At 34.6% G+C, this 13,347-nt stretch overlaps 2 protein-coding genes across 2 annotated transcripts in view; one reads left to right on the plus strand and one right to left on the minus strand.

Moving 5' to 3' along the window:
- Positions 1-10,001, minus strand: part of mylkb (myosin light chain kinase b) — a 40,662-nt gene extending 30,661 nt beyond the window's left edge. The window contains exons 1-3 of the mRNA XM_009302263.5: positions 9,175-10,001; positions 4,680-4,796; positions 4,512-4,577 (exon numbers count right to left, since the gene is read on the minus strand). Coding sequence (XP_009300538.1) covers positions 4,512-4,577; positions 4,680-4,796; positions 9,175-9,826 — 835 coding nt within the window. The 5' untranslated portion in view covers positions 9,827-10,001. The remainder of the gene's footprint in view (positions 1-4,511; positions 4,578-4,679; positions 4,797-9,174) is intronic.
- asic4b (acid-sensing (proton-gated) ion channel family member 4b) overlaps positions 1-13,347 on the plus strand; it is a 750,743-nt gene that overhangs the window by 550,473 nt on the left and 186,923 nt on the right. The window lies entirely within an intron of this gene.

The following is a 13,347-nucleotide window of genomic DNA, read 5'->3' on the forward strand; positions in this document are numbered from 1 at the left end:
TAAAACATAGGATCTAGTGTGACCCAAAAGCTAGAACCAAAACAAACAGTCAGTCCATTTGAGCACTGTAGATACAATCTGCCATCAGATACTGTGTGACTGAAATCCTCTTTGGTATCCTGTATAGAGCGTGCGTGGTGATCATTGTCATCTTCTCAAATGACAAATATTTTTCAAAGTAAAATCGTGACTGAGTGTTACTTGAATGTGTAGAACAATTTATGGTTACATGCTTCTTAAAACAATTCCACAGAACAAAGGACAACATAAGAAGCATTTGTTTTAAATGTTTTTTTTTTTCTTTCTAGAAAGCTATTGAAATTTTGCCTATAACTCAGCTCTTAAAAGGATAGTTCACACAAAAATTAAAATTTACTCGCTGTTTACTTACTTTCAAGGATACTTTTCTGAGTTTCTTTATTCTGTTGAACACTAAAGAAGATACAATCACCGGCCACTTTATTAGGTACACCTGTCAAACTGCTTGTTAACTTGAATTTCTAATAAGCCAACCACATGGCAGTAACTCAACGCATTTAGAACGGTAGACATGGTTAAGACGATCTGCTGCAGTTCAAACGGAGCATCAGAGAGGGGAAGAAAGGGGACTTAAGTGACTTTGAACATGGCATGGTTGTTGGTGCCAGACGAGCTGGTCTGAGTATTTCACGCACACCCATCTCTAGGGTTTACAGAGAATGGTATGAAAAAGAGAAAATATCCAGTCAGCGGCTGTTCTGTGGGCACAAATTCCTTGTTGATGTCAGAGGTCAGAGGGGAATAACCAGACTGGTTCGAGCTGATAGAAAGGCAACAGTAACTCAAATAACCAGTCGTTACAACTGAGGTATGCAGAAGAGCATCTCTGAACGCACAACACGTCCAACCTTGAGGCGAATGGGCTACAGCAGCAGAAAACAACACCAGGTGCCACTCCTTTGAGCTAATAACAGGAAACTGAGGCTACAATTGGCACAGGCTCACCAAAACTGGACAATAGAAAATTGGAGAAACGTTGCCTGGTCTGATGAGTCTCGATTTCTGCTGCGCCATTCAGATGGTAGGGTCAGAATTTAACGTCAATGTGTTTATGTGCAGTGACAAATCCGCAGTAACTGCATGATGCTGTCATGTCAATTATAGGCCAAAATCTTTGAGGAATATTTCTAGTACCTTGTTGAATCTATGCCTCGAAGGATTAAAGGCAGTTCTAAAGGCAAAAGGGGGTAAAACCCGGTATTAGTAAGGAATAGCTAATAATGTAAGTGTATTTTGGAGAAAGATGAAAGCAAAATCATACACAAATTATATTATTTTGAAAAAAACTGAAAACCTGTAACCATTGACATTCATTGTTTATCGTCAATGGTTACAGGTTTTCAGCATTTTCAAAATAATATAATTTGTGTTTATAAGGAGAAAGACACTCATGAAGATTTGAAACAAGTAACAGGATGAGTAAATGATGACAGAATTAAAGGTTTTGAGTGAACTATCCCTTTAAACACCAAGACAATAGACAAGATTTATATAAAAAGAAAGATTCCTCTGAAACTGTTCAGATCATGCGAAAACAATCATATACCAATTACAAAAGACAGAACCCTAACCCTTTCAAGTACACCGTGGTATTCTACTAACCTCAATATAACAGACTTTTAGTGATCTATTAATTCTTTAATGCGACATTGTGTCAACTATCATTGTAATAATAGAATAGTATTAATAACCTTTCTGGAGGGCACCAAATACGTCGCGGGAGGTACGTTTTTTTGTTGTTGCAGTTTTCGTTTTTGCAAATTCACCAGAGGCCGCTGTGTACGCTTTTTTAGATCTCAAACTTTTCTCACAAGTGCCATTCGCGCCTGCTCTTCTTACGTAAATCCACCAGAGGTTGCTGTAGACTGACTGACCGACTGACTAACTGAATGACTGACTGACTGATCAACTGACGACGCACATGGCAAGCTACTGGTCAAACTAGTAACAGTGGAAAAATCTCCCATATGGAGGTAAGCATTCAGCTGGTATCTCGAAATGGAACAGCGCCATACAGTCCCGTAGCGTTCATTTTAAAGATGAAATGCAGCCGTACAAACCTCTTTCTATAAAATTTGTGATCTGCAAATATCTTTATAGGGCTACGTTTTCAGAATGAACCTATTGATTAATACAGGGTTAGTATATGACTTTGCAAAGTTATAGACTTACTTAGTAGTCTAATGTTGGCGAAACATCAAAATTAAGAGCAAGTAGATGAACATAAATTATGCATAAACATAAAAGTATATTGCTTAATGGGTTACCATTAAAATGGATAGTTTACACAGATGCCATTGGTTACTCGCCCTCATATCAGAAATAAAAATGAAAAACATAAGCAAAACCAATATCTATACAGCAGAGCAAAACTGTATACAATCAAACCTATAAGTCACAGTCATGTGATTGTGGTTTTGATGTGTAAGCTGTCAGCAATCAAAATATTGGTATTGAAAATTTTGGAAACGATATTTACAAGAAAATGATCGCATACAGTTTTTCTCAGTCGCTTTGGTGCATTTCTCACAACACTATTTACATTTGCACAACAGTTAATGCATTTCTCAAAACACTTAGTCATTTGTGCACATCATAGTAGCAGTTTCTCATTCCTTTAAACAAATTGCAAATGCTTTCGGACATGCATCAATTGCTTTCATTCAACTCTTTGCTATTTTTAACATTATTATTTGCTTATGCCATGTCAGTCAAAATGAACTAAACTTGTAAATGCTGAATAGTCATTCCATATAAAACTAACAGTCCTCATTTTTATTATTTGAATCATTACATACAAAAATGTTGAACTTGATGTAAAAATCGGTCAAACAAACTTTATTAATTTTTTTTTTACTTTATTTTCCTGAAAATGTCTTTAAATTTGAACAATTTGATGAATGATTTACAGACCTGTGTAAGTTGCAGGTTCAGTTCCGATATGTACTGCAATATTGTTTACAGTTGTGCACAGTTCAACCCAAAGGGAGTTTATGTTTGTTGTAAATAAGGGTGTGTTTATTCTTTTGCAATGCTGTGAATAAACTAGGATTGTAAAGAGAAAATGCAGAGTAAAAATGTGAAACATACATATTCAGTGTCTTGTACTCAGATACCTCACTAAATGCAGTGATGTCCAACTTTACTGTAGTTTTTAAATGGCTGTGCAAATAGTGCTGTCTTGAGCATTTTCAGGAAGTGTCACCAACATCTGATTTTTTTGCATTGAAAAAATGTCCAGAGTAAACTTATAATGAAAACATGACAAAGTCATTTGACTGTCAGAACTTTTCATTTTGATGTCACTGACACTTTGATTGACATGATTACTTGCTTTTGAGGAATGAACTATCCATTTTGAGCATGTGTCGCGCTTTTGCAGGTTATCAGCTAGGTTTTGCAGTTTGCACTAATTGTTTTGAGAAATGCGTTAACTGTTGTGCAGAAATGCACAGGTGTTGTGAGAAACGCACCAAAGCGACTGAGAAAAACTGTAAATACAAGTCAGAAAGCTGTATATGGAAGTGCCCTATAACTAACACAGCAATTATAAAATCCCTTGCTAAAAAATGAAAACCTTTTTATTTGTATCATTTGTAGCTCTTATGAAAATATCTGGATGGCTTTATGCTTTTGCAAGCAATTACAAATGTATTCAATTCAATTCAATTCAATTCAGCTTTATTTGTATAGCGCTTTTACAATGTAGATTGTGTCAAAGCAGCTTCACATAAATGGTCATAGTAACTGGAACAGTGTGGTTCAGTAACTGGAACAGTGTGGTTCAGGTTTTAGTGTTTAAGTTCAGTTCAGTTCAGTTTAGCTCTGTTCAGTGTGATTTAATCATTACTGAGAGTTCAAACACTGAAGAGCAAATTCATCGATGCGTAGCTCTACCAATCCTGAACCATGCGAGGCAGTGGCGACAGCGGAGAGGGAAAAAAACTTCACCTGATGAGAGTGAAGAAAAAAAACCTTGAGAGAACCAGACTCAGTTGGGCACGACCATTTTAATTTCTCCGCTGGCCAAAAGTCTTGTGCAGAACTTCATTCGCCGTGGTTTATGCTGTTTATGTAACGTGTAAAAGTACAGTGTAAAAAAAACGATTAGTTGACTTTACTTAAAAAAGAGAGTAAAATTGGTGTCTTATAGTTATTAAGTAAACAAGCTATGTGCTTAGTTATGAAAGTTAAGTCAATAGGTTTACGGACCCTTTTCAAAGTAAAGCAACTCATAGCTTTGCATTGTACAGAATAATGTTTAGCAAAACCTTTCTGAGTTTAAGGGTTTATTTTATAAACATTCTTTAAAAATCTCTTTTTTTATGTTTCGTAGATAGAATGGAGTAATACAATTTCGAAACAGCATGAGCTTGAGTAACAGACAAACAACTTTTTTTTGGGAGAACTTGACTCATTTGAAAATAAACTTCAGCTCAAGTAAACAGGCCACAACAGGTGTCCTTACTCACTTTCTGTAGTGGGAGTTGCAGAAGAGCTCTTTCTGTTCTTCTTATCTGCTGATGGGTCTGAAGGATCTAAAGGAACAGGAAACAAACCAATATAACAATATTTACATTAAATAAATCCTAATTATCAGTTCTGGATAAAGAGACGTTTATGGGAGATGGAGCCCTTACCATCTACAGTGACCACACAGGAACACTCTGCTTTACCGTGCGCATTCTCTGCTCTACATGTGTAGCGTCCTTCGTCTTCAGGTAGCGCCTTGTCGATTGTAAGCGAGCATTTTTCACCTGATGTAAATCAAGAGGTATAGCATTAAAAGATAATTGAGTCTACAATGCATTTAACTGTATGGTAGGCTTATAGATTGCAAAGACTAAAACTATTAAGCCAGGTATTATGACCTAAAAGGTTATTGATGCTTGATTTCATTTCCAACACTGTAAAAAATTCAACGCAATCACATGGCAATTTGTCATTTTTTGATTTAGTGAATAATTTATATGAATTCGTTTGATCTAATTCAAACTATTTAGAACGATTTGCCCATCACCCAATGATGGTTGGGGTTAGGGGTGAGGTTTGGTGCCACGCCTCATCTTTAAAATCATACATTTTCGTACGACTGAACTCGAATTCGTACAAATAGCCACTAAACTGCCAAAACGTAAAATACTTACGTTTCCTCATGAGATCAGGCTGAAAAAATTATATGATCAAAAAGTCATGACAGCATAGGTTTTTAGTTCATTGTAATTTCTTAAACTAAGTTAATCAAGTTTTACCTTAATTTTAAAAGTTACGCAAGCTGTTTTAAGTCAGTTTGACATATTATAAGTTCAATGGACTCATAAGGTTAATTTGAATCAGCTTAAACATTTAAGGCAACCAGGAGTTTTTCAGTGCAGAGTAAATGTAAAAACTGATTTTGAATGAGGGAGTGGCATAGACTAATGCATGTATTACTCACAAGCCTCAAAGTTGTTCTCATAAATAAATATGACATTTTATGCAGATGACTAGCACATTTTAAGGAAAAAAATAGCCCTCCTTTAAAAGTTTAATTCCTTCAAAAACATTTTCCAAATGATGTTTAAAATGGAAGGGAAATTTCCACAGTGTCCCTTATAATTTAATTTATTTAGTCGTATTTCTTTCAGTTTAGGTGGAATAAACCCTAAAATGTTTCTAAAATGTTATTAAAAAACAGTAACATTATTTTGATGGTCTATTTGCGTATTAGTAGACTGTCTGCTTAAAATACTGCTGCTAAACAGACATTTAACTGACTATAAGAAACTTTGCAAGTACATGTCAACTTACACTAACCCTAACCCTAACCCCAACCTCAACCCCAACCCAACAGTCTACCTAAAATCTAATGACAATTAGTTGGCATGTAGATGTAATGTAACTTAAATTCAACCAATGGACCATCAAAATAAAGTGTGACCTAAAAAACATTTTATATTCAAAATTATTAGCCCCTTTTGGATTCTTTTTTTTCTGCAGGGTTGGCCAATGACTGCCTAATTAATCCAACTTGGCTAATCAACCAAATTAATCTAGTTAAGCCTTTGAATTGCACTTTAAGATTAATACAAATGTCATGTTTTATCATTATACAGTAGCAAAGACAAAAGAAATGAGTTATTTCAAATAGTTTTAAAAACCTATTATGTTAAGAAATGTGTTGAAAAATGTCTACAGTAGACATGCTGTTGGTAATATTTGAAAAAGAATAACAATTTCATTGAAAGGCCAATAATTTTGACTATATCTTTTTATATACTGTAAATATGTTACCACTTATATCTGCACTCTCAGAAAAATGGTATAATGTTGTACCAAAGAAGGTACAAAACCTTGTCACTGGGGCAGTATCTTTTTATTGGAACATAACTGTACCTTGAGACAAAAAATAATTTGTACCATTGCAGCTTGTACCTTTAAGGACATGATTTGTACTGTAGGAAACCCAAATGTATCTTTGGTTTTTACAACCTGCAGAGACAATATTGTTCCTTCATCAAAGGTACAAATCTGATCGCTGAAGGGAACACTACAGTGACAAGACACCTTGTACCAGTGTCAAATGTGTTCGTCCAAGAACTTTTTAAATTTCTTTTTGCTTTATCCAAAATATTCCAATTTATTTTCAGTAAATATAACAATAACAATGTTTTTTTGAAAGTTTATTTTTGTGTAAATGCACCTTTTCCATTTACAATAAAGAATGAAAAATACTTTAACATAAATCCAAAGATCTATTTTTTGCTAAACTTTTCACAAAAATGCTACAGAAACACATTCTCCCGTGTACAATATAAAATCGTTGTTTTATTCCAATTAACTTTTGTAATCGCTTAAACGTTCATTTAATTTACTTAATTTTAAAATAAAAAATATACTTATGCAAAGGTATTGTAATGAGATATGCACAACGTTTTATAACGGTAAAATGTCTGCCTGAACACTTTGCATATGCAGGACTTTTGCTAGCTCACATGCATAGTAGAAAGCAAATGCCAAAAGGTGTAAATATCAATAATGAAAATGTATTGATCAGAAAATGCATACTAAATGTTTATAAAAATGCCTTAAATATTTAGTTTACAATACCTATAGTCTTGCTGTTTTGTTATATAGAACTTAATAATTCATGTTCATGAGTTTCTTTAAACAAATGCTTTTAAATATTGATTCATGTTTTAATATGGAAATTATTCATAAAATCACGTTGCCTTTCCAGTAGCCTAATATTTATTTTAATAGATATTGTAATAAATAAGTTGTCCACCAATTATGTACCTTTTTTATGAGAACAGTTGTGTACCTTCATTTCAATTGTACCATAAAAGGCACAAAACTGTATCATAAGAGGTCTTTTCTGTGCCATATAAGGAACAACTTTTACAAAAGGATAAAACTGTTCCTTAAGGAAGATTATTTGTACCTCCCTGTACCTTGTTTTCTGAGAGTGTGAGAAACTATTTAAAACTACAAGCTTTCCTTACAAGAAGAGTTATGATTTAAACAAAATCAATGTTTTTAAAACTCAGTAAAGTGATGATTTCTTTCAACTGAAATAATCAATGAATCCCCAAAGGTAAGATTTCTAATGGTTAATTGTTGTAAATATTAAGTATATCCTTAAATTGTTCATAATAATTTATTTCTTATACATTTATACATTATTATACACTGTAAAAATTCTGGGTTCCACATAATTTAATAACATGAAGGAATTAAGTTATACCTTATTAATTTTCACAAATGTAAGTGGATTGAACATAAAACAATTAAGTTGTTCCAAAACAAACTCTCAAGAATTGTTATGTAAGTAGTTAGAACAACCAGCAAATGTCATATATTTCAGATATATGCAATGTCAGATATTTCATCTACAGAGTTGTAAGAATACAGCCTTTAAATAAAAATCATTAGAACAACAGAAAGCCTATAGCGCTGGATTATGCATAGGGGACACCCATAACATCCCTGTTTGATTTAGACTCGGAGGGAATCCTCTATTGCTATTTCAGAACTTTCTAATTGTGACTCAGCTCGTCATTCATTCTCGTGTCATTTGAAGGGGTTAGAAAGACCGTAAGCCCTCAGATCAAATAACCCAATGAGAATGAGCTCAGAAAGTGCACCAGTTGGCCAAGATTCAGCTTTCAGATCCTACCTCTCAGCCTGTGATTTACAGCACAACTCGGAAAACTAAAGTCGGGAGTTTAGGAAGCGAGCATTTAAAAGTTTCCAAAACACAGTCACACTTTACAATAAGGTTTCATTAGTTAATGTATTGACTAACATGAATTAATAATAATCAATAAATGTACTTCATTTATTAATCAACACCTAAATTCATGCTTGTTAACATTAGCACTGAGAGAGTTAACATGAATGGACAATGAACAACTTTAATTCCATTAACTAATGTTAATAAAGACGAATAATAAATCTAGTGTTCATTGTTTGTTCATACTATTAACTAACATTAACTTATACCAGGGGACCCCAAACTTTCTTCAGCCTGCGACCGCCAAAATGACAATGCCAGTGACTTGCGACCCCCAATATCCTCTGAGGTGGTTATAAATTCGAAAACCTTGCATGCAATGGCACACACACACCAACTCACCCACGTATATTCTTCGTAATTTTTTTTTAATGTATGTGAGTGTTGTAAACAGGCCAGAAGTTTAACCTGGTGTTTTAAAATCAATCTTCTGCGTCTCACGCTATTGCTGTGTCTTTAATATAATGTAATTACCCCAGGGGTCGCAGTCCAATAGAACAAGTAACTAAGCTACTATAGTTACTATATAGTATATAGGAATTATAAACGACTATTTTCTCTTCAGTAGGTTATGGATAAAATATGGTAATTCTTATGGTTTAATAAAAATAAATAGATTTTCGGAAATCACCAGGCAATCCCCCTTCATTGTCCCGCGACCCCTCGAGGGGTCCCGACCCCCACTTTGAGAACCACTGACTTATACAACCCTATTCTAAAGTGTTACCCAAATCAATAAATAAATCAGACCCATAAGGCAAAAATAATTTCTTTTAATCAAAACATCTGTAAATAAATGCTAGATTAATAGTATTTTGAATTGCGACTTTAAAAATTGAGGTCAAAAGTATCACTCATACCTTCATGTGATAAGACAATGAACTTGGATGGCTTCACCGTTTTCCCATCTAGTATCCAGGTGATGGCAGCTTGGAGGTCAGAGGTCACCTGACACTCTAACCTCAGCCTCTCTCCATCCACCACAGTGATGTCACTGAGAGGCTGTTTGAAAACCGGTGGCTTTCCTGCATCCTTCTCTCCTCCATTCACAACTTTCTTGTCATTAGACTCTGTTATCTGTCCATCACTTGTCTTCTTCTCCGGGCTGGATTTCTCCTTTTTTCCAATTGTCCCTGCATCAGTTTTGCTGTCTTTTTTCTCTGTTGTTGTTGTTGTGTTTTCCTTTAGAGTACTCTTTTTATCAACTGCACCACCATTGACTCCATTGACACCACTTTGCTTTTCCTTCTGAGGTGTCTTTGGTGCTGGTTTTGTGGAGTTCTGTTCTTTTTCCTCCGTCTTCACGGATTCTGCTGCTTGTTTCTTGCTCAGGACAGACCTGAAGTCTGAAGGTCCGCGGCTTGGGGGTGTTGTGGCCACAGGTGCTTTGGAAGAACCATCTTTTTTATTGAGCAATGATCTAAAGTCAACCTTTGCAGGTGTGCTAGTTTTGATCTCAGAACCCGGCTTAGGCCCAGAGCTGGGTTTTAGAGCTGCCCTAAAGTCTGTCATCTGTCTTCCTTTGCTAACTTCTAGAAAATAAAAACAAACATATAAAAAAACCCTCCTTTGGCAGGAATTTCTTGAAAACCCAAAAGCTGTAAATGAATATCGACGTCCAGATGAAGCAACGTTTCTGTAGGATCCCACTGGAGGTGCTGCTCTTTCTGTGGCTTTCGGTCACTGTGCAATTCTCTGCTCCCCGGACTCAAAGCACTCCTGGGACAACCCCTCTGGACCACAATGAAAGAGGGAGGAGAGAATAGAGGATAGAGAGAGAAATGAGAGGGTGGGGAGAGTGGAATGGGATTGTTTAAAAGCTTAGACTCCATTCTATAATAGGTTAATTGGAGACACGGACACATTTCATATCTGTGTGGCAACAAAGGGGTGGTTGTGTGTGTGTGTGTGTGTGGGGGGGGGGACCCATTACCTTATTAGGGCAGCACTTCCAGTGCATGGGCATTGACAAAGGGGAGCAGAGCTTGGAGGTAAACAGATGAACAGATAGCATCAGAATCTGATCCATTCTTGATACAAACACAGATAAAGATCTTGAGCCTGACTGGAAAAACAGCAAGAACCTTTTCTTATTGAATGTTTAACAATAAAAGAAGAGACTGTTGCTTTGGTCTTTGGAAAGAAAGCAGAAATAAAGCATTCTGGTTTATTGTGTGGGTGTTTCTTTGAGTGTGTAACTTTTTGACCCCTGAGGGCTTTTCATTGGGCAATTGTGAAGATGCACTTCACCAATCAGAGTTGAGTTGCATGTCTCCAACAGTTTATATTATAACATTACACGGGCAGCCTTATATGGCTACGAACCTCTCTGTTACTCTTCTACTCGTCTTGTGTGTGTGTGTGTAAGATGGACACAACATGGGAATGTCTTCTAGATAAAATAGCTTCCTGTGCTGTTTTGCTTCAACAAGAGGTGAAATTGTGAGGGAAATTTCCATTGCTGCTACTTTGAAACAGCCAAATGTGCATCCTTACATTGACTTTATGTATAAATCCAATCACAGAGGTCTTAGGAATAATCGTAATAATGAGATTGGATGTGATGTCATGAGTCATAGTGGGCAGGTCGGCAAAATCTGATTGAAGACAACATTAAAAATCTAAAAGAATGCCACAAAGATACTTTTGAAAATGTGGAACCTTTCAATTAAAAATTCTCTAATAAGGAATTATTTTTATACTTAATCTGAAGACACAATAAATATAATATTTAATAGAAATCCCGAATATGTTCTTCATGAAGCCATCAATGCAATGTACCGTAATGTACTGTAGAAGTCTGAGAAGTAATACACGTTTTAAATAGTAAATAAAACAAAATACCCTAGCAACACATCACTTTTGTTTGGATCAACAAAAACTCTGGTCAGCAAAATCCAGATTCTATTGTTAGCAATGATACAATGGTTAAAGCATGCGTCATGAAACGCTAGTTAGTTCTGCTTCTTACTGGGAATATAAATTCGGTTGTGCCACATAAACATTAACCAGACTTATTAGAAACATAAAGAGGGATCATCTATTTTTTGAACTGCCACCCATGTTATCATCAGTCATTTCTATAGCTTTACTCTGCTGTAAACAGCTCTTACAGTCCTCTAAAAATGTAACTGTGCTAAAGTGTTAATGTAACCACACATGGAACCTTTTCATTCCACAAAAGGTTCTTTAGAGAAAAGGGATCTCAAGATTATTAAACATTATTAAATCTCCACACTAAGAAAACATGGTTATTTTAAGATCAATTGAACTTCTCAGCTACATACTTCAGAGATATGCAGCTGAAATCCGAATTATAAGCCCCCCTTTGAATTTTTTTGTTTTTTAAATATTTCCCAAATGATGTTTAACAGAGCAAGGATATTTTCACAGTATGCCTGATAATATATTTTCTTCTGGAGAAAGTCTTATTTGTTTTATTTTGGCTAGAATAAAAGCAATTAAATTTTTTTTAAACACCATTTTAAGGACAAAATTATTAGCCTCTTTAAAGAATTTTTTTTCGTCAGTGCCTAGTTAACCTGTTTAAATTAATTAAAGTTGAGCCTTTAAATGTCACTTTAAGACTTTAAATCACTTTTAATATTGAAAAATATCTAGTAAAATATGATTAACTATAATCATGGCAAAGATAAAATAAATCAGTTATTGGAAATGAACAGATTTATGTTACAGAAAAATGTTAAATACAAATTTAAAAAGAGAGGAAAAATCAAGAGAAGCAAAAAAAAAAAAAGGAATTGTTGTAATTTTTTTGCCATATTTTGCTTGAATTAAATTGTTTTATCGTTCAATTTCTAAATATGTTTTGGTGACTAAAATATTATTACAATAAATATATCTGTTTTATAAATCTGTTTTGTTTAAACGCACCAACATACATGACCTATATTCACTGAGAAATGAATACAAATATTTATTTTCAAAATGGGGTGTACTGAGTTATGCTGAGCACTGTATGTATGCTCAGGTTTATTTACAGTAACAAGGAAGCTTAGATGTGGAGTACAAAATGTGCATTTAAATAAATAAATTAACACCTATATAATTTCACAGCATCACTGTAAAAAATGATGGGTTCCACACAATTCCCTCATGTTGTTCTAACACAAATAAATTCAGTTAACTTAACTGTTTTTACAAATTTAAGTTGATAGAACATAAAACAATTAAGTTGTTCCCAAAAAAACTGGAGAATTTTGCTGATTCAGATAATTTTAAATAAGTTGTTTGACAATATATTATACAGTACAAAATTAATATGTGGTAAGAAAATCTACAAAACGAGTTTACTTTTGGGGCAACACGGTGGCTCAGTGGTTAGCACTATCGCCTCACAGCAAGAAGATCACTGATTTGAGTCCCAGCTGCGTCAGTTGTCATTTCTGTGTGGAGTTTGCATGTTCTCCCTCTGTTTGCGTGGGTTTCCTCCGGGTGCTCCTGTTTACCCCACAGCCCAAAAACATGCGGTATACGTGAATTGAATGAACTAAATTGGCTGTAGTGTATGTGTGTGAATGAGTGTGTATGGATGTTTCCCAATGCTGGGTTGCAGCTGTAAAGGCATCCGCTGTGTAAAACATATGCTGGATAAGTTGGAGCTGTGGCGACCCCTGATAAATAAAGAAACTAAGCTAAAGAAAAATTCATAAATGAATGAATGAGTTTCCTTGTAGTACACTCTGAGAATGTACTTTAATAAACAACAAAATAAATCAATGTGGTAAAGTAAATATACTTTTAAGATCACTTTTTGTTTAGTTTCAGCACAAGCAAAACATTTAAAGTATACTTTTATAAATTAAAAAGTCCCAAATTATACACCTACACTGTATTTGACCTTAAATTTACAGTAATTTACTGGCTAATAATTGCATTACTTTCACAGTGAGGTACTGTAAGTAAGTTCACAGTAAATTATTGTGTTGTACTTTAAAACAACAATAATTCTGTAAATATTTCTAAACATAAAAAGTGCCTGTACTAGCATAAACGGTAATTTGTATTCATTT

Source organism: Danio rerio, chromosome 6, assembly GCF_049306965.1.
Source record: "Danio rerio strain Tuebingen ecotype United States chromosome 6, GRCz12tu, whole genome shotgun sequence".
NCBI lineage: Eukaryota > Metazoa > Chordata > Actinopteri > Cypriniformes > Danionidae > Danio > Danio rerio.